Raw genomic sequence first — 22,368 nt, 5'->3', positions numbered from 1 at the left:
CACACACACACACACACACACACACACACACACACACACACACACACACACACACACACACGTGTGATGTCATACATAAGAGGAACATTACTACCTTGTGAATGCAGCTCATGCATATGTATAATTTTATATTGTACAATTTTGATGTATTTGCTTTACTTGAGTATTTCCAATTTCTAATACATTTACTTCTACCCCACTACATCTCAGAGCCAAATGTTTTACTTTTAATCCACTACAATTATTTGAAAACTTTAGTTACTAGTTACTTTGGAGATTTTAATTTTGATTAGAAAACATACATTAACCACTTCAACCCTATATACATGTCGGCCATTTGAAAATAGCCGATCTACAAGCTCACAATGCGTCGCGATGCAACACATTGTGAGCTTGTAGATCAGCTATTTATTTTAAAGATTTGTACACATTATGGGTACTTTTACTTTTAGTACTTTAAGTACATTTTGATGCCAATACTTTTGTACTTTTACTTGAGTACATTTTTAATCCGGGACTTCTACTTGTAACGGAGTACATCTACATTGCAGTATTGATACTTTTACTTAAGTAAAACATTCAAGTACTTTTTCCACCACTGGGTTTATGCAGATATTTCCAACCATCATAACCTTGTTTTCACAGGCCAAAAGCTATTCTGACATTGGTAAAGTGACAGGAGATGGACTGATCAAGGGCCATGCTTATGCCATCACTGACAGCGACAAGGTCAGTATACTGTAACTATGTAGACTATAGTGTACGGATGTCCTGACCTCACTCCCACTACCCCTGGGTCATGATGGCCATCTTTTTTTGTACTGGAATTCCCATAGGCAAATCTTAAATCAGGTCATAATAAGAACTTTGTTCCAAAAATAAACTCTATGTTGTTTATTGTTACGTTACAACAACATTTATTTGGATAAATTAGTATTTCTTTTACCGTCAGTTGGTGCTTCATGTCCATATGAGTAAAATGTTTATTTTTGGAACAGAGTTCTAATATGACACATTCTAAGATTTGCCTATATGGGAATTCCCATGAAAAAATAAAAAATAAATAATGCTGTGACCCAGGGGGACAGCGCCCTCTAGCGGCAGTGATGTCAGACATCGGAGCTCTCTGGGGCAGTATGTTCCTTGTGTATTTTGTCAAAATAATTTTGAATACCGATATATATGGTTTTATTTCTGAGAATAAAAAGAATGGAGGCTGGGGGGCTGATGTAAGGCCATTGTGCCATGGTAAACAAAACCCTTTTTCTTGTTTGTGTTTCAGGTGAGGAAAGCAGAAGAAACAGAAAGCACAAAATTGCTGAGGCTGAGGAACCCCTGGGGCTTTGTTGAATACCGTGGGCCCTGGAGTGACAAGTGAGGAAGCTGCCTGTTTATTACGTGTAGACTGGGATCACTTGCTTTGCAGGTTGCTGATCCAGTCGGGTAAATGGTGTTTGCATGAATGTGTGTGTGCAAATTACCAGGTGCAGTTGGTGGGCAATAGACCGATCACACTAGTTAATTTGGAATAGAAGCCAGGCTTTCCACAGGTATTACAGAAAGCCTGGTGATGCAAGGATGGTTATGTGTGCTGTGGGTTTGTGTGTGTGTGTGTGTGTGTGTGTGTGTGTGTGTGTGTGTGTGTGTGTGTGTGTGTGTGTGTGTGTGTGTGTGTGTGTGTGTGTGTGTGTGTGTGTGCTTGCGTGTGTGCGTGCGTGTGTGCGTTTGTGTGTGTGTGTGTCTGTGTGTGTGTGTGTGTGTGTGTGTGTGTGTGTGTGTGTGTGTGTGTGTGTGTGTGTGAAATTGCGAAAATTGCGAAATTCTGTGCAATCTCTTCCACTATTGGTAGCCACCAAATATGGCGAAGACGCTGTTACTTGTACCCCTGAAGGGTGTGTGGGTATTTGTCCGGGATTTGCTGATTGCACTCTGTACAGCACCTTGTAAATATTTGTGTCCTTGTATTGTATCTCTTATGTGGACATAAATAAATGATTAATGTGTGTGTGTGTGTGTGTGTAAGGACTGGGTGACATTAACAGCGTGTGTGTGTGTGTGTGTGTGTGTGTGTGTGTGTGTGTGTGTGTGTGTGTGTGTGTGTGTGTGTGTGTGTGTGTGTGTGTGTGTGTGTGTGTGTGTGTGTGTGTGTGTGTGTGTGTGTGTGTGTGAAACTAGGTCTAAGGACTGGGGTGATATTGACGATGCTGAGAAGCAAAGGATTCTGAATAAGAAAGAGGATGGAGAGTTTTGGTACGTTTTTGAAACAGAATTTATGTTCCTACAAGTCAATAGAAAACATAATGTTTAGTGGAAAATGTATCTGTACGTTTCAAATTCAAACTGTCTTTCCTGCGGTGTGTCCTCCCTGTTATCAGGATCAGTGTAGAAGATTTCAGCAGATTGTTTGACAGTGTGGAGCTGTGCAGCGTGAACCCTGACACCCTGGAAGAGGGGCAGGCACAGGCCTCAGCCAGCTCCCCTGGTTCCTGGACCATCAGCGAGCATGAGGGTGTCTGGGTGCCGGGGAGCTCTGCTGGTGGCAGACGCAGATACCAGCGTGAGTATTATTAGGAGAGCGTGTGTCATGTGAGGCTGTCTGTTGTTTTGTGCGTGTATGTGTAGGCCTAGTGTACATCCTTACCTGCCGTGATGGACAGTAACTTGCAGTGCATTTACTTGAGTACTGCACTTTTTGAAAAGTGCAGTACTTACAGTACTTACAAAAAGGATATATGAATACATACAATATCTACAAGCTAAATTACATGTTCTAAATTTCAGCAATTCACTGGTATTTAAAAACAAATGTACTTTGTAATTTGAACTTGAATTCTTGAGTACTTATTTCTCATGTATACATAGTTGTGCGCCAGAAATAGCAGATCTACAAGACTCAGAACGCGGCACAGCAACCTGTGATACCGGCGTGCAGCTAAGTATAACTGAGGTGTTCCCTGAAGCACTTTTGTGATGGCAGCTGTAGGAACTCAGTGTCCTTCTCTCTGTTCTTCTCTCAGGATCATACTGGAAGAACCCCCAGTTTGAGCTGGTTCTCTCAGAGCAGGACCAGCCAGAAGAGGAGGATGAGGATGACGATGATGACGATGATGATGATGATGTTGATGACAACAACAAGAAGATGACTCCAGAGGAGAAGAAGATAGCAGAGAAAGGAAAGAAGTGCACCGTGCTAGTGGAGCTCCTGCAGAAAAACAGGAGATCACAAAACAAAGTCCACTTTCTCTATATGGCGTTCCACATCTTCAGGGTGAGGCCACGCGCGGCAGTGGACTTGAAAGATGCAATGCATTCTACCAGTGTAGTACCTAGTTAACTCTGAATCTCCTCTTTCTCTGCAGATTCCCCCTGAGGTATGTACTTACTACACAAAACATCAGCATTTGGGATGCATCAGTGGCTGGCCAGATGACATCATTACAACATCCCTGGTTCAATTACTGCTGGAGACCTGTGTTGCATGTAGTTCTCCCTCAGTCTCCTGTCTCTTTGCTATTATATCCTATCTAAAAAAGCTTTAAGATTTGTCTTTTGTTGCCTTTGCCTGAATCAATATCATAACCATATAGGTGTATTTATATATTCAGTTGTTCTAATATGTACATGCAGCTTCAGGGTATGTGTCTGGACCAAAGCTTCTTCTCCTCAACTCGTCCGGTGGGGCGCTCTGGGAAGTACCAGGCTATGAGGTACGACACTATGCTTTCCACTCCCACATTATGTATTTATTTTTGATCAACTTTTCACAATGTTTATGACGAGGAAGCAGAAAAAGTAAATGGTTATTCTTTTCATTATTACTTGCGAGAGCAGAGCGCGCAAGTACTGTTTTCGGCTGCGTATGTCGGTGACTGGCTCAGCCAATAATGGATTATGAATTTTGGTGGTCCCCTTGGCCAATCAGGGATTGTGTATTTTTGGTGGTGTCGCTCGGCCAATCAAAGTTGGGAGCATGCTGCGTATGTTGGTGGCCCCTTCGTCCAATTGGATTGGACGAAGGGTATGTTGCTCGGGCCAATCAGGGATTGGCTGATAAAAACGGTGGTTCATATGTGGATGATGTAACCAATTGTAACCCATTGAACCCATTGTAGTGGTGAGAGTGGTGATCACTAGTTGACTAGTTGCCTAGTGTAGTTGTTTAACTACAAATTATGTAAAAAAATAAAACATTTTCTTTTAAATATTATTTGTACATTTAAAAACTGTGTACATTAGTGACTATAATCTAACATTCTAGCTGATCATTCTAGGTGACTATAATCTAACATTCTAGCTGATCTTGAGGCCTACAAAAACGGGATAAAATAAAATAAAACGCTTTTTCTTTTCTTATCAACTAGTCAACTAGTACCAACGAGGTCAACTAGTGGATTTACTAGTCGACTAGTTGAATAGTCGACTAGTTGCTTAAAGCCCTGTATGGCCTACTTGTGTGCAACGCGCAAGTTGGCACCTCGACAGAGTGCATTTCTAGTTATTATTATTATTATTATTGTTTCAAATAGAAAAAACATACACATACAAAAAGAAGAAATAAAAATGTCTCTATTAATAACTATTAATTAGAATGTCCATTTTCATCTCATCGTACAGTCATCATAACATGAGGCATGTTCATCATGTACCTAACCTATCAAGCTTTTCAATGCATAGTCTGCCAAACTGAGTTTTGTATGTATACACTCCATGACAGGAGTGCATGGAGGAAGGTGCATTTGGACCCTGGCACCTATGTCATTGTTGCTTCCACCTACCGACCCAACCAGCCCGGAGAGGTCTTCCTCCGAATCTATTCCAAGACTGGAAATGTTCTGGGGTAGGATGGAAGAGAGGTTAAGAATTGAAGATTGGTTGCTTTGTCTAAGTGTATTTTGAACTAACGGTGATTTTTCTGTTCCAGGACACAAGATTTCACATGCACGTCAAATGCATTGACAATGGTGAGTCCACTGACCTCATTTATAAACACAACACTGGTATGATAACATGCTGAAGTTATATGGCATTGTGTGGTGTGTTTGGTTCCGTTCTAACAGGTTATGTCCACACCGGTCACTCCAGAGGACCACTTGAGAGTTCAGAAGCTTTTTGATGAGTTTGCGGGGCCGGTAAGAATTATTTTTCTATCTTTCCTTTACATACCTAAAGCTGCATTACCATAACAGGACAAATCACCACCCTGGCTGTGCCAGAGGAGTTCAGGCTAGCAAAATCAGCATAAGCTGGTAAGGTACATCATAACTTGTTTGTTAAGATTTATACGATAGAACTTATGCTATTGTCTCCGCCAGGCCAAAGTCGTGGTCAAGACAATACGTTTTGCCCCCTGTCCGTCTGTGTGTGTGTTTCCGTCCGTCTGTCCGACTGTGCACACACTCCCTGGATGCCAGTGCAAAACCTTTTTCACATCTGCCTTTTGCAAAACAAAATGTTTAATATTACTTTTACAGATTGTGTCATGACATAGTCATGTGATCAACACGGTTCTGTCCGACTTTTTATATTCCATCCGGAATATGGATTCCATCCAACTAAGATTGATTGATTGATTGATTGATTGATTGATTGATTGGTTGATTGATTGATTTATTAACAGTTTGCAGAATTACAGTACATTTCAAGTACAACTCAATACAAAAACTGTTAACTGTGAGTGGACGACACCATAAAGCATTACACTTGTTTACAATAGATCCCACCATTTTAAATTCATCAAAACAATTAGAGACGTACGAATATACACAACTATATAGTCAAAAACAGGAAATCATCATAGGAGGTAAAAATGGAAAAGAAACATATACAGTGAGGGGGAGCAGGGGTGGGTGGGGGATTCAGATTTTACGGGGGCCAGTTTCGAATTGCAGCCGTCCGTAGGTGCCCTTTGAGAGCAGTTTTGGCATCTAAAGTTTACAGGTGTTGCTCATTTTGAACAAAATGTCTTAAATCATGAACTGAGTCTGATTTCTGTGAAAGTTTGCATGCACATCCCACAAATCAATATAATTTGTCTGTGCAATAACTTCATCAACATGAATCCCTTAGGCACTTTTTCTCGTTTAATGTATAAAGTCTATTCTAATTATCTGCTGTGTCTTCTGACAGGATGACAGACTGAATGCTAAAGAGCTCATGAACCTGGTCAACTCAGGTAAGGTAACTCAGGTGATTCCAACCTATCACATTTGACATGTTAGATAAAACCAGATGAGATGATGGAATTTTAAACACTAGTGCAAAAGCAGCCACTAAGCTGTCATTATTCTTACAATGGCCACTAGATGGGAGCAAAGTAGTAACATGTCCCATCTCTGAGGGTGACCAGAGGAAGAGGCCACAAATGTCAACAACAGTCTAGACAGAACCTCATAGTTGTGGATGCAACAAATTAAGTTAGATTAAATAACAGAAGTAACTGTGACTGTAACTTTGCTTTTCAGTGCTAGAGAAAGACTACCACATCCCACTGGAACTATGCAGACAGCTCATCTTTGGGGAAGAAGTATCCTTATGCCTGAGTTTCATACTTGTAGATTGGCTGAAAAAAGCCAATCTACAACCTCAGATCACGTTGCGATGTGACATGTTGTGAGCTTGTAGATCGCCTATTTTCAATATGTGACAGGGTCGTACTGTCCTGTACATGTATGTCGAGGTATAGGCTTTACTCTGACTCAGTCCCCTGTCTACTGGTAGCAATAACACTACTGTACATGTATTTATATAGCATAGTGCTGAACAGGAGCATACAGTATGACACAACTGTACCCTCTTTGTGACCCTCTTGTTTAACTTATTCCAATAACTTTACTTCAGTATGTTATTGCCTTTGTCACCTCATATCATGTTTCTCATAGCATCTCTCACAGCATCTCTCTCATAGCGTCTGTCTCATAGTGTCTTCCACCATCTGTCCTAATGTCTTTCTGAGCCGTCCTTAACTCGTCTGTCAGACTAAAGGGCGCAGCAGTCTGAGACGTGACCAAGCAGAGACCCTGATTTCCCATCTGCGCAAACTGCAGGTGACACAGTGTGTGTTTGTTTGTGTGTGTGCGTGTGCGTGCGTGCGTGCGTGCGTGCGTGCGTGCGTGCGTGCGTGGTAGAGTTATGAGTGTGCTGGGGATGGTGGTTTTCATATGTGAAGATGCTATTAATCTCATTGTCTTTGTCTTGTTGCTTTCTCAGTCCACCTTTTTTCAATTTGACGAGGACTCCTCTGGGTCAATGAGCCCATTTGAACTCAGCCTGGCACTTCTGGCAGTTGGTATGCACACACACACACACACACACACACACACACACACACACACACACACACACACACACACACACACACACACACACACACACACACACACACACACACACACACACACACACACACACACACACACACACACACACACACACATGGACATCCTGATCTCCATATATGCCTATATTTTATTTGTTTATGGTTATGTGACTGTCTGAGTCATAGTGACATGGCTAATTTTAAAATAGGATGATTATTTTGTCTTAATGATCAAAATGCCTTTTTAATTGCCTTGTTGTTGAAATGTGCTACTGTATACAACTGTACTTGCATTCCCTTTACTTTGGTATAGGATTTGTGACAGCTGTCTTTTGTTTTGAGCTAATATACACAATATGACATTTCTATTAGAACTAATAGATTTACTCAATATATCTGTTCTATTAGAGCTATTATAACTACACATTGTACACAATATATATTATTAATAATAATATACATTGTTTTATAATAATATTATAATATAATAATTTATTATATTATAAAACGTTTGTATTAGAGCTAATAACTCTATGGCTGTATAACAATATCTCCATTAGAACTAATAACGCTATTATTGTACGACTTTTCCAGGACTCCAGTGCGATGATAAGGTGGTTCAGCTGCTGTCAGAGAGGTTTGGCTCTGGGGAACTCCACCTGCCCTTCCATGGCTTTGTGGCATGTGTGTCCAGGCTGCACAAACTGCATGGTAACACACATGCACACGCTGTAATTGCATTCAGAAAAGATCTGTGTTCGTCACTGTGCCTTGTGTGTTTCAACATAGTACCTTGAAACACTGGAACCATGATTGATCAATTGGATTGAAGTATTCATCTCTTCTCTCCCTCAGCTCTTTATGAACTGGAGACGAGCCAGGAGGTCAAAGACAGAGGAATTAACTCTGTGAGTATGTGCCTAGTAAATGACAATTAGTTCTTAAACGCTCAAAGCTTTGTCATATCATAATAAGGATTATTCTGAGATCTCTTCTCTATCTCTCTGTCATCCACAGTGGCTGCTTAAATTCCTAACTGTCTGAAAACCTCTATGTGAATCCGGCCTTCACGTAGGCTCAGCAGAGCCGTCCTGTCTGAGCGAAGAGATAACAATATCATTCCTCTGTTTACAACATGTCATTCTCTCTTACTCCCCCTGTTTCTGTCTCTCTCTCTGTCTCTCTCTCTCTTTCTCTCTCACTCACTCACACACACACACACAAACACATGCACATACACACTCTCTGTCACCATGAAACTGACCACTGGCTTGTGCCATAGTTATGATGTAAAGCTTTCTTCACAGCAAACAATGCAGTTGTTATCAAGTAACCAATCTCCTTCTGCCACTGTTTTATCATACTTGGTTCCAGCATTGTGATATATTCACGTCAAACTATTGTACAGATATACAGTAAATATACTGTATATCTCCCAATTTAGTAATTGCCAATAAACCACCATGTGTAGTCCCTGTCACTGCCAACCCTTACCTGTTGGTCCTGAGAAGAGTGTAGTCAACCACATGTCTCCTCCGATACACATGGAGTCACAGGCTGCCTTTTTTCACCCGACAGTGTGGAGTTGCGTTACTGTTCTTCTCCCTGCTGAACAGGCTTCCTGAACAACCTGTAGGGGTCACTACTAGTGGCGGTGACAAAGATCACCCTTCCCTGCCCAGCTTTCCATCCTCAAGCAAGGCCAATAACTTGCAGTTGTTGGGAGTGCCCGGCCAAGCCAGAGGCACTGTGGTGGATTCGACCTCTAGGCTCCATGATGGTGGGCAGCAGCTTCACCCTATAGCGGCACTCACATATCTTTTTTCATGTTCTCAGTCTTCTATCACTCCACGCATTCGCTATTTAAAAAATGATACTAGTTTGACAACATGGAAGAATGTCTATTTCTATGCAGTAGAACTTTTTAGAAATCATAAAATATTATTTTGCTTCTTCTTTTTTCTTTTTTTTCTTTTTACTTCACATTTTGTTATCCTTCAAGGTCCTAGAAAGAGTGTTAACTGTGAAAGTGTAAAAATAAGATTTTACAATGACTGGCTATAGCAAACCTTATTCCAAAGTACACCAGGTTATATTATCTCAGGCCTGACTTCACCTTTTTCTTAATCTGTATATTGCTTGCAGCCTTATGTATTTTCTTTTTTTTTAAACTTCATGAACACACAATACAACATAGAAAATGAAATAAACAAATCATATAAATGAAATGATATAATAAGACATATTCAGTTAGAACCTTTACGCGAGGCCTTATGCATTTTCATCTAGTGTAAACTAAAGGATGAGCAACACTGTTTAATTAACAGTGTTTTACATTATTAAGCCACCACTGTAAGAATGCATTTCGTTTTCGTCCAAGCAATTATTATAATAGAATTATACCCCATCTGTGAAGAAAAAGAGAAGAATGTAATTGTGAAAGTTTCATTGTGAATATATATAAATATAACAATATTACCAAAATTAAAATGAATAAAATTAAAATGAATGTATCTTCTAATGATTCACATAATGAAATACCCCATGATGAAATATGGCTACATGTGCATCTGAATGTAGACTAGTGCACACATGCACAGTCACGCAGACACGCACACACATTAAATCCCTCTCTGTCACATAATGAGTGTGGCCTGCCCCGCTGAGGGTGTGAAAGAGTAATGTCTCAGGCTCACTGCACGCACCATCTCTATTCTTATCACACTGACGCCACGTACAGCGTCAACACACGCTGGCCCCATCCTCCGCTACGTTCCCCGCTTACACCTTCCATCCCTCACTCCACTGCTCCCTCCTGTTCCTTCCTGCCTGATTTACACTTGGATGCGCACCAGTGTCGTGCGCCAAAAATAGCAGATCAAACATCTCACAACACGTTGCATTGTGACGTGCTGTGAGCTTGTAGATCAGCTATTTGCAGAGTGATGCCCTGCCACATAGGTGAGTGTAAATTAGGCTTCAGTCTCACTATCTCCCTTGTGTTTCCGCCATGGTACCCACCACTGCTCTTTCGTAGTCGCGCATGTGCTCTTGTTCGTTCTATACATGTTTCTAAAATAGAACCTGTGGTCACACACCCACACACATGGACACTCACTCACCACTTCCTGCTCATCGTTAGGTGACTGCACCGAGGTTGCCCATCTACCTAGGGAGAGAGAGAGAGAGACAGAGAGAGAGAGATAGAGAGAGAGACAGAGAGACAGAGAGAGAGAGAGATAGAGAGAGAGACAGAGAGAGAGAGAGAGAGAGACAGAGAGAGAGAGATAGAGAGAGAGAGAGCGAGAGAGAGAGACAGACAGACAGAGAGAGAGAGATAGAGAGAGAGACAGAGAGAGAGAGAGAGAGAGACAGAGAGGGAGGGAGGGAGGGAGGGAGGGAGGGAGGGAGGGAGGAAGAGGAAGAGGAAGAACTTCCTACATTTCCTTGCTCTCTTTCCTTTAAGTGTCCTTTCCCTTTCTGTCTCTGCCTTTCACATCAGTATCTCTCTCTCGCTTTTCATTATGCAGTGCACTCTGTAGAAGATGAGTAGTTATGACACCATATCTCAGGCCTCACAGTGAAACAAGGCCACTTCTTTCACTGTGAGCGAGATGATATTTTGATTAGGGTGTAAAGAAAAGCACCATTCAAGACTACATAAAATCACTCTTCCAATCCAATTCAATTCAAACATCATTCAAGACACTATAACACATTGAAAACAGCCAAATAACAGCATTTGAAAGAACGAATCGTGAATAAAAAACACACACACACACACACACACACACACACACACACACACACACACACACACACACACACACACACACACACACACACACCACACATACGCACACGCACACGCACACGCACACACACACACACACACACGCACACACACACACACACACACACATACACACACACACACACGACACAACTAATTGTGGTGAGGGAGAAAAGCTTGAAATTAATATTACCTAAAAACTGCACTTTCCAGTTCTACCACAAATCTTTGGACCCGGGTCTCCAGCTCAAGTGCTGAAATGTTTGCCACTGAGCTAATAGAGCCTGTCTGCTTGCTTCCAGGTCAAAATTTGTGTCAAACGAGAAACAGGATTGGTGGGGTGGCCCTTGAGGACATTCAAAATATGCTAGTGGTCCAGAACTAAAAAGAAAACACACCTGTGTGAAGTGAGGGGCGCTCTTATCATTATACATCATCTCATGAACAACTGAATTCATGTTATTGGTTAGCCGATTTGCTTGATGTAAATTTTCCCTTCATTGTCAATGGCATTTAAAGGACAACTTTAGTTTTTTTCAACCAAGGTTCATGTTTTAGGTTGTTCTTAGAGAAAGTAAAAGGTGAGTGTTTCTTTTCATTTGCTGCTTTCTTTCGTTTTAGGGATCACGAGATCTACTGAAAGTGTCAAACTGCATATTGAGCCTATGACACACAGTGTGGCTTCCCCCCAGTAGGCCTCCTTCACATTCAGTAGATCCTGTGATCTTCTGTGGCCAGATGTAATTTCCTGGGGTCTAGTAGGACTATAGTAAATAATAAAAAAATAAATCGCCATAATATTTTGTAAAAAAAATACATATTTAGCCCCATGCTCGAATGCCCGAAAGAAAGCAGCAACTTTCTCTAATAACAACCTAAAACATGAACCTTGGTTGAAAAAAACTAATGTTGTCCTTTAATGTTTGTGTTGCCACACATTTACGTCATATTTTGTGGACATTTGACCTAATTTCTCCTTTCATTGTAAATGGCAAATATTGAGACCTGTGTGGACAAAATTGACGTCATATTTGAGTCACATATTACCTAATTTCTCCTTTCATTGAACTGAATTGAACTGAATTTGGCAAATATTGAGACGTGTGGGGACAAAAGCTGTATATAGGAGGCCCCTCAAAAGAAAGGTTGAGAACCGCCATTGAAACCTGTATTCCTTCTTTTGCATTGAACCCTTATCCCCGTCTTAATTTCCTCCATTCCTTCTCTCTCCAACAGTTCTCATCCTGACAGCTGCTCTGATCTTTCCTTTTTTTGCACTACCCCCCCCCCCCCCCCCCCCCCCCCCCAGCTGTCCTGTGGGATGCGATGATGCTTTGACAGGCTTGGCGTCTGCTCTTGGAGGTGCTGGTATTTCAGGCCATAGTGGTGGGGGCGGGTGCAGGAATAGTGCGAGATTTGTAGTGTATTGTGTGGGGGTGGCATCTGGAGCGGACTGGAATGACTGAGAGAAACTGTGAGATTTATGCCATTGTGTAGACGGGAGGGAGCGAGGGTAGGTTGCGTAAGTTGGCTACGAAGCTGCAAATTTAGCCCAGGCTCGCTCACACATAATGTTGATGAGGACAGTCTCAGTCGTCAGAGCTCGGGTATTTAAAGATTTGTGTGCGTGTGCGTTGGCATGAGATGCGGAGTCTACATGTTTGTACTTAGTAATTATTTACACGATGTAATGACCTGCATTTCCATTTAAATTTTGTTCTTGTTTTTTATTATGCCATTTATATCCATGGCAATATGTTGTTAAACTGTTAAATATTGCTGTAAAAAGATGGTCATACAATGATGCCTTGTTGCTCCACAGTCGGTGACTGTTAGTCAAACATCTCCTATATGACGTTAGTCAACTTCTGTGTCACTGCAACCAATCTGGCTTCAGAACATCCCACTCCACTGACACATGCCTCCTCTATTTGAGTGACCACATCAAACACAAGGTGGATGCTGGCAAATACTGCGGCATGGTCATGCTGGACCTCCAAAAGGATTTTGACACGTGAAGCACTCCATACTGGTTAACAAGCTAAAAGCAATTGGTTTTGATAGCACATCAGTGAGCTGGATGCAATCCTACCTGGAGGGGAGAGAACAGATGGTGGACGTGAACGGAACACTGTCCCCCCCTCTACCAGTGAGCTGTGGCGTTCCACAAGGAAGCATACTAGGGCCTTTACTGTTTCTAATATATGTAAACGACATGACATCAGCTTGTGACTGCAACTTGTTCCTGTTCGCAGATGACTCAGCACTGCTGGTCTCGGACAGGAACAAACTGCAGTTGAAAGCTCTGAACTCGGTAGAATCTGCACCTGGCTCGCTGATAACAAACTATCTTTACACCTGGGAAAAACTGAATCCATTCTTTTTGGATCAAATAGTAATCTTAGCAAGGCAGATGGCTTCTTGGTTAGAGTGGGTGACAATATTATCACACGAAAAGAGGAAATGACCTACCTAGGTTCCATCTTGGAGGCAAATCTTTCCGGTGATAAAATGGCCACCAACGTAATCAAAAAAGTCAACCAAAGATTCCTATACAGGATCTCCTCACTCAACAAAAACATCTTGAAGACCCTAACAGGAGCCCTCGTACAAGGTTTCTTAGACTATGCATGCACCTCTTGGTACCACAGCACCTCAAAGGCCCTTAAAACAAGGCTCCAGACTTCCCAAAACAAACTGGTCAGGCTACTACTGGGCCTCACCCCCCGAACCCTGCCCACTTTGACAGGCTGGAATGGCTTAGGGTTGACGACAGAGTACAGCATCTTGCATTGGGTCTTTGTCCACAAGATTCGATACACCACCAAGATACCCATGTACCTGTCTAAATACTTCCTTAATGTCAATGAAGTCCACACCCACAACACCAGAGGGAGTTCAACAAACCATGTTCAACCCAGATTCGGCACAAACAAGGGACTAAATTCATTTCGCTCCTATGCCACCAAAATGTGGAACGCCCTACCAACTGTCATTAACACATGTGAATCCCTTGACTCCTTCAAAACTGCTCTCAAAGGGCACCTACGGACGTCGGACGGCTGCAATTCGAAACGGGCCCCGTAAAATCTGAATCCCCCACCCACCCCTTTCCCCCTCACTGTATGTTTTCCCCCCTTTTTACCTCCTTTATGATGATTTCCTGTTTTTGGCTATATAGAAGTGTATATTTGTTTGTCTCTAAATGTTATGATGTATTGAAAACGGTGGACCCTCTTGTAAACAAGTGTAATGCTTTATGGTGTCCACTCACAGTTAACAGTTTTTGTATTGAGTTGTGCTTGAAATGTACTGTAATTCTGCAAACTGTTAATAAATACCTCAATCAATCAATCACTCATCCATTGGTATCCGTTCCGTCTTTGTCACATCACTAATGAGGCAGCCAGTTAAGACTTGTGGCCTTGCAGATACATTTGACATTTCTGGCCCACTGGCCGCAGTGGCTCAGGTTGTGTGGGAGCTGGAAGGTTCCTGGGCTCCTCCTGGAATGGTGACAGTAGTGACCTTTCCATCCATTTGAATGTGTGTGTGTGTGTGTGTGTGTGTGTGTGTGTGTGTGTGTGTGTGTGTGTGTGTGTGTGTGTGTGTGTGCGTGCGTGCGTGCGTGCGTGCGTGCGTGCGTGCGTGCGTGCGTGCGTGCGTGCGTGCGTGCGTGCGTGTGTGCGTGCGTGCGAGCGTATGTGCATGCGTGCGTGCCTGCGTGCCTGTGTGTGCGCGCGTGTCCGTGTGTCTATTATACATACAACTGAATTATAGCTCTATGGATTTATTTATCCAATAAACTTTATTATTAATTTCTAGATTTTGTGTCTTTACAAAAGCAGCTATTTTCTCCCAGTCCCACAGAGTTGTCTCCACGAAATTGAGAACATTATTAGACTGACATAATGTTCAAGGCCAAATAAATGTTCTCAATATTAAACAGTGGACATTGGGAAAGGAAATGTTTGTGCAATTGTCATGAAATTTTGTATCAATGATGAGAACTTATAGCCGTCTTCTAGGCTATATAAAACTAAAGCAGTAACTAAGTGTATATGAATGATCACTATTTTATATTCGTTGGATGGTGCAACCCAAGAGACTTTGGGCATTATTTCATACTTAAGGATGGTCTTCCTGCTAGGACTATCGCACCTGCAACGGTGCCCATGGTGGACTATGCATGGCAGGCCTAAACCTGACCACATACCAAAATACTAGATACTGTTCCATCAACTGAACAGGTGTAGGCTACTTACAAATTCCACAAATATGCTAAAGAAACCAGTGAAAATGCTAAAAAGTCTTGCTTCTACAGAGAAGACACACCATGATCACTATTAAGCATGCTTAGCTTTGATTTGGTTAATTTTACACAACAATAAATATGCTCATTTATGTTTGAATTTATTGGTTGAGAAATGGCTGATACTTTCAGGTGGCATGAGTTTCATGTGGAGCTCAGACCACCTTCTCCCTTCGACTTTTTGTTCTGTCATGGGGCTGACAATAATAATAAACTGATCATTATTATAGATCATTAAGAAATTACTCACATGTCTGGATATAATAGTAACATCTGTGTGCAGATATGTCACAAAATGCAGTTGGTTATAGCCCCCCTGCTCCCACATGTGCGCACAGGTTGTTGCGTCAGACACCATGACACATCTATTCAAGGCACCATACAGGTGTGATTCTGAACTGCAGGGACCTGCCAGCTGATATCCTGTGTGAGATCATCCACATGAAAAGGTGAATGTTGATGTTATCAATTGTTTATAATCACATCATTGTTTATCACATCATCACATCAGTTTAATAATCACATGCCTCATGAGAGAAAGTTATTTACCATACATTTATACAGAATATTACAACTGCTGGTGACCTCTGCAGGCAACCTTGTGCAAGGCAGGCAGCAATGAGAAACTTACTAGCATCTCAACTTGCTTCAATCATGCTTCAATACATTCCTTGAAACTGGAGTTTTTCTTGATGTCTTCAAAACTGCTGTTGTCAAATCACTAGTGAAGAAACTTAATTTCGATTGTAGTTGGAAGACATCACAGACCCATATCTAGTTCAAGAGAATGAACTTGTGAAATTCTTGAGAAACGTGAGAAATTTCAGTCAGATTTCAGAGCTAATCATAGTACAGAAACTATTCTCATTAAGATAGTTATTGATCTGAGACTTAGTGCATCTGTAAAACCATGGTGCTAAATAGCACTGTAATTGGTTCATAGAGGAACCTATAGCACTTATCTTAAAGGTGCATAACACCTTTTGGTGCTAAATAGAACCATTATAAATGCCTAAAACTAAGCCTAAGAACCAGTAGCGAAGCCCAAAAGAACCATACAGGGCCTTTACTAGTTCTTTGTAGAGCAATATCGCACCATAACCATAACCACCCCAAAGAACAGCTGAAAAATATTTGTGTGGTGCTTCTTAATTTAAGTCCGGCATTTGCTCATGTCTGGCTACCAGCATATGTAAGCTAATGAATATTGCATACCAGTTGTCATGTTATGTCAATTTGGTGATGGATCACCTGCGTTGCAATATAATGTATCGACCCAAAATAGGGTCAACAAATGAACCTGGGTGTGTGTTTAGCAGGGTGGATGAGGATGTGGAGCACTGAGGGGGCAGGGGCTCAAACTCCAGAAAAGGGCACATGTGTGGGCGCGCGTATAGCGCACGCCGACCTTTGGGGGTGGTCTTTTTGTGGAGTCCGTCCCTTGTGCCATTTCATGTCATTGGACTGTAAAATAAGCAATATGTTCTCATTAGTCTGAAACTAAAACTGACTAACTTATTAAGATAGAATTAAGATAATTCATTATGATAGTGGAATTATCATTAGTTGTCAAATGTTCGTCTTGAAGGGCCAATGGCACTTATTGGCCCGCCACACAAGCCCTTATTGGCCCCCCACACAAGCCCTTATTGGCCCCCCACAAGCCCTTATTTGCCCCCCACACAAGCCCTTATTGGCCCCCCACATAAGCCCTTATTTTCCCCCACACATGAGCCCTTATTTGCCCCCCACACAAGCCCTTATTGGCCCCCCACATAAGCCCTTATTTCCCCCCACACATAAGCCCTTATTTGCCCCCCCCCCCCACACACACTAGGGCATTCACTTCTAGTCATTTTTACTAGTTGACTAGTTGCCTAGTTTACTAGTCGATTAGTCGACTAGTTGTTTAACTACCTATTATGTAAAAAATAAAATAAATTAAAAAAAATAAACTTTTTTTTTTCTTTCTTTTTTTCGAAATAAATATTTGTACATCGAAAAACTGTGTACATGGTGACTATAACTATAATCTACCTGATCTTGAGGCCTACAAAATCGGGGATTCTTTTTTTTCTTATCAACTAGTCAACTAGTACCAACTAGTCGACTAGTTGCTTAATGCCCTAACACACACACACACACACACACAAGCCCTTATTGGCCCCCACACAAGCCCTTATTGCCCCCCCCACATAAGCCTTTTTTGCCCCCCCCCAAACACACAAGCCTTTATTAGCCCCCCACAAAAGCACTTATTGTCCCCCACACAAGCCCTTATTGTCCCCCGCACAAGCCCTTATTGGCCCCCCAAACAAGCCCTTATTGTCCCACCACAAGCCCTTATTTGCCCCCCCCATAAGCTCGTATTGGCCCCCACACAAGCCCTTATTGTCCCCCCACAGGCCCTTATTGGCCCCCACATAAGCTCGTATTGGCCCCCACATAAGCTCGTATTGGCCCCCCACATGCCCTTATGTGGCCAAAAAAAATTAAACTTTTTTTTGCCCTTTCCCTCAAAAAAAAAGGAAAACAATGGAGGGAAAGGGGACTTTCTGCAAAAGGGCAGAGGCTCAAGCCCCCCTGCCCCCCCCTCTGCACGTGCCTGATGTGGGGAGAGAAGGGTTGAGGCATAGAAGCAGACTGTGTGGGTGCATGAAGTAGGTCAGTGACGAAGGAGAAGGGGATGACAGGTGCAGGCATGCACATGGACCTCCATATGTCTTTATCGCCCCATCTCTGTCATTTGATCTATCCACCACTCAATCCCTTTCTTTCATCTACCCTCCCACTTTATTCCTACCTCTAAGTGGTCCTTGTAAAATTAGTGTCTTTATGTAAAAGAAAGTGTGTGCGTGTGTGCGCGTGTGCGTGTGTGTGTGTGTGTGTGTGTGTGTGTGTGTGTGTGTGTGTGTGTGTGTGTGTGTGTGTGTGTGTGTATGTACAGTATGTGTGTCATCAAGGATGGCAAAATCGGCAAAATGATTCAAAACATTTTCAAGATGCTAAAAGTATAGGCAAGGATTGACGTGATGCCTCTGTCTGAGTCACAGAGAGCTCCCATGCAGTGAATGATGAATTAGAACGATACGTTCCAAATTCTGTGCTTCAATGCTGATGTGTATAGAAACAGAATAAGACGGAATAAGAAACAGAGTTGAAATCACATCTTGACAGAGTAGTCTGTAATTATAGATCCTTTGGAGTCATTCCAAGTGCTTTACTCAGTCAAGCTCTCTTACAGCCCACAACAGACTCAGACCTCTGACAATGATGCATAGATGGTTGGGGTGCTTCGGAAATAGACAAAGGTATAACTTAACTCACATCAGAACTGTGCAAAATATTACCATCTTGCACATACTGTAGCTCATGTGCATAGCTCTGATTAGCATCCACATCTTCTTAAGCACACATGTTCTCGGCTCATGACATGCATCCAGTTTACAGGCATCTCTGTGCAGCCAAATTAGGTCAAGCATGTGTAACAGGGCAGTATAAACGTGACTACGCCACCTAGGGGATTGTGGCTATAGGCAATAGTTTGGGGAACCCAGTAAACTAAAGTAAACCACCTGACTCGTAATAACTCCCCAAAAGATTCATTGTACAGTTAATTATTGGAGACAGAGGCGTCAGGCGCTTAGAGTATATATTAATGGAGACGGCACCGGATTTCTCCTCCCATCCACTTGCATTAAAGGTGTAGTGAAATGAAAAATACGTTTTTCACACTTTTAGACCATATCCGTGGTCATCATATGGGCATACCTAGTAACAATGGATGCCAAAGAAATGGGCAAATTCTCATTTCTATGTGTTTTTAATATATCAAAAGTCCATAAAAATATATTTTTTATTACTTCCTGAAAACGAAAACGTGCTGCGTGATGACGTGTCGAGGCCCACATCGATAAAAGCCAATAAAAATGAAGCTCACCCGTTTAATTCCCCATATGTGCGCATCCGTGCAGCACAGCTGCTATTGATTACAGAAATCCTCCGTTTTTATTCCCATTCAAGATAACATCCAGACAGTGTATTACTCGGTTTCAACTTAATCATCATGCTAAAATATGTATCTGAAAACATTATAGGGTAGAAATAAGCCACATAACAGTAAACTGGTAAGGCTGACCGTCTATCTGATTTGTAAACAAACACACAGCATGCGCTGCTGCGTATAGCATAGCTACCGTCCCTAGCTACCGTCCCATCGCCTGAAGGGATGCGACGCTCTGATTGGTTCAGAAACTTCAGACCGGTGTTTCAACTTGAAACCGTTTGAAACTTCAAAATAAAAGTCCACCATTTCCGGTGCACTGCACCTTTAAGTTGCTCAAAAGCGCATGAGGCGATTTTCCTCCTGCCGGGTAGGAACAGAGTGCATTCTGGGATGGATTGGGCCAAACACATGAACGCGCTGGCTGTTGACTATCATTGCACATGTTCACATATGAAACAGCGTTCACGTGTCATCATGAACGTGCGCAATGATAGTCAACGGACCAGCTCTGGCCCAGTGCTGCAATACCAAATTCGGCCACTATGTCCATTTCGCCTTAGGGTTTCCTCCGGGTGCCGTCTCTATTAATATACACAGTCTAAGGTCAGGCGTGGCATAAAATTCAAAATTACAAAGCTTTATTTTAACAAAACATTTTAGTCAACAAGCAAATATCACTAATACAAGGGATTGCATACACATTACCAATTACAATTATGGATGAACAATGCAATTGTAATGTGCCTGTTGGGCCAATGCTGGGGGGGGGGGGGCATAAAATAAAACAGCAAGCATAAAATAAAACAAAATTAATTTGCAACTAAAGTAAAATACCAATACTACTGAGCAGCCATCACCCGTTCCCAATTTGGGTCCACAGCACCAGGCCTAAAAGGAGTTAACAGTACATTTAGTGAGGACTCATACGACACATTAAATATTAAAACATAGTGAACTTTTAACAGTGACCAGGGGGTTTCACGCAACATTAGAATCGAATCATTAACATAACCCGTTCAGTGGTGATACTGATATCCAGGCAAAGTAGCAGCGTTTGTTCCTCTTCACCAAGCCACTCATTCCAGGGCAAAATGCACAGTTGGTGCCCGTGGACACACTTTGCGTGGTCCATTGACAGTCAACCACAGGGGTAGAGAGCTAGTGTTCTTAATTGTGGAGGGATGAACAGTTACACACACACACAGATGATGCATAGTGGACAAGTAAACTGGAGCCCAAAGGGCCAGCTTTGTTCAAGGAAACATGATCAGTGAGGACAGGACACACACACGCACACACACGCACGCACGCACGCACACACACACACACACACGCACGCACGCACGCACGCACGCACGCACACACACACACACGCGCACACGCACACACACACACACACACACACACACACACACACACACACACACACACACTGGACAAGTGTGGCAGTTGTTGGGGACCATTAACAACCTATACCTGTATATGCAGGGAGATTTGTATTCTACTTTAAAGGACCTATAACATGAAATTCAACTTTTTCAATTCAATTTGGTGTTTTTTGAGCTACCCAGTGTATTTTCTATCCCCACAAATATGCAATTTTGAACAATCAGGTTTTCTCATCATATATATTAGGGGCTTTCATGGAAATTGCTCTCAGGAACAGCTCAACTTATTTGGTCGTATTTGTGATGTCATCAATGTCACCCTACTTTGTATAATTCCTCCCTCTCTTCAGTCTTCAGTTCCAAATTTGCATTTCCACTTTGTTTACAATGTCCGCGATTGTTGATTTTCCAAGCTGGCATGAAATGGAAACAAGCCTTTTTGTGTTTATGTAGCACATTGTGGTACTGCAGCTAAAACAGCTTCAGGAGCAAAAAATAAATGTCATCATGGACTGGTTATATCAGAGTGGTGATTGAGGCTCAAACCATTAGAAATACGTTTGAGGGACATAGACAATATGATATTAAATATTAAAAACAGTTTTCTGTCTTCTGAGTTCTGAATCCAAGGGATTCTGAAACCATTGCAAGCATTTGTTTTGCATGAAAAACACTACTTGGGCTAGAAATGTCCATAGCCACTTTTCAAAATGCCGACAGAGCAGGTGGACTGGACACAGCATCAAGGCAGCTTGATTGTGTTGTGGATGGAATAGAATAATAAAAACTCAATCACATCTTACAATAAATGCACATCTCTGTACGTGTGTACGACTGTACATACATGTGTATGTGTGTTGTATGTACGTCTGTAATCCGGGTAACTCGATAACGTTCCGTTCGCCCCATCAACTTCAAATTTGAGACACGCGTTCCACACTATACCACATGAGTGCAGTGCATTGAGTCGGTCGGATATACAGTTCTCTAGTAGCCTGGGTTCCAGCCTGATTGTGCTGTGTTCCGTGTTTTGTTTTGTCACTCGAGCAGCGATGTGACAAAACAAAACACGGAACGCGTAGCAGGCTGGAACCCAGGCTAGTTGTCTAGATTCTGAATCTAGACAACTAGCCTGGGTCTGCCAGTGGACATAATACAGACTATAAGCACCCACACCTGTGCAATTTCCAGGCTCCGCCTGAGCCAATTTATTGCCATGGCAACCCCAGCCCTATAGGCTATTCCCCACACCTGCCATTTGATTACTTAGTCAGTCCACATTTCAGTCAGTTTGCACTCTTCAGACATTCTCCACAAACGTTTACCACTGCACAAGGACTTAGACAGACAGACAGTTGAAACGGGTGCTATGAAACGGGTGCTATATGTATGTATTCCCAATTTTCATTGTTCCCAACTTGCATCATTCCCAAATAGGCCAGCCCGACGGGCAGAGGTCTAGTTTATCAAATGGAGATCTGATAATCAATGACACTCAGAAAATGGCATACAGTAGCCTTCTATTCTTCACATACACACATTCAACTCTCTTGT

At 42.2% G+C, this 22,368-nt stretch overlaps 1 protein-coding gene across 1 annotated transcript in view; it reads left to right on the top strand.

The window, feature by feature from the left end:
• Window positions 1–8,469, top strand: part of capn12 (calpain 12) — a 14,047-nt gene extending 5,578 nt beyond the window's left edge. Inside the window, exons 6-21 of the mRNA XM_079514484.1 lie at window positions 646–729; window positions 1,283–1,374; window positions 2,176–2,250; window positions 2,376–2,557; window positions 3,018–3,286; window positions 3,634–3,707; window positions 4,715–4,837; window positions 4,922–4,961; window positions 5,058–5,129; window positions 6,127–6,172; window positions 6,462–6,523; window positions 6,975–7,043; window positions 7,207–7,285; window positions 7,910–8,026; window positions 8,171–8,223; window positions 8,333–8,469. Coding sequence (XP_079370610.1) covers window positions 646–729; window positions 1,283–1,374; window positions 2,176–2,250; window positions 2,376–2,557; window positions 3,018–3,286; window positions 3,634–3,707; window positions 4,715–4,837; window positions 4,922–4,961; window positions 5,058–5,129; window positions 6,127–6,172; window positions 6,462–6,523; window positions 6,975–7,043; window positions 7,207–7,285; window positions 7,910–8,026; window positions 8,171–8,223; window positions 8,333–8,359 — 1,464 coding nt within the window. The 3' untranslated portion in view covers window positions 8,360–8,469. The remainder of the gene's footprint in view (window positions 1–645; window positions 730–1,282; window positions 1,375–2,175; window positions 2,251–2,375; window positions 2,558–3,017; window positions 3,287–3,633; window positions 3,708–4,714; window positions 4,838–4,921; window positions 4,962–5,057; window positions 5,130–6,126; window positions 6,173–6,461; window positions 6,524–6,974; window positions 7,044–7,206; window positions 7,286–7,909; window positions 8,027–8,170; window positions 8,224–8,332) is intronic.
• Window positions 8,470–22,368: the final 13,899 nt, after the last annotated feature.

Source organism: Electrona antarctica (genome assembly GCF_951216825.1).
Source record: "Electrona antarctica genome assembly, chromosome: 11".
Taxonomy (NCBI): Eukaryota; Metazoa; Chordata; class Actinopteri; order Myctophiformes; family Myctophidae; genus Electrona; species Electrona antarctica.
The sequence above is the reverse complement of the archived record's forward strand: the minus strand, read 5'-3'. Positions and strand labels throughout refer to the sequence as shown.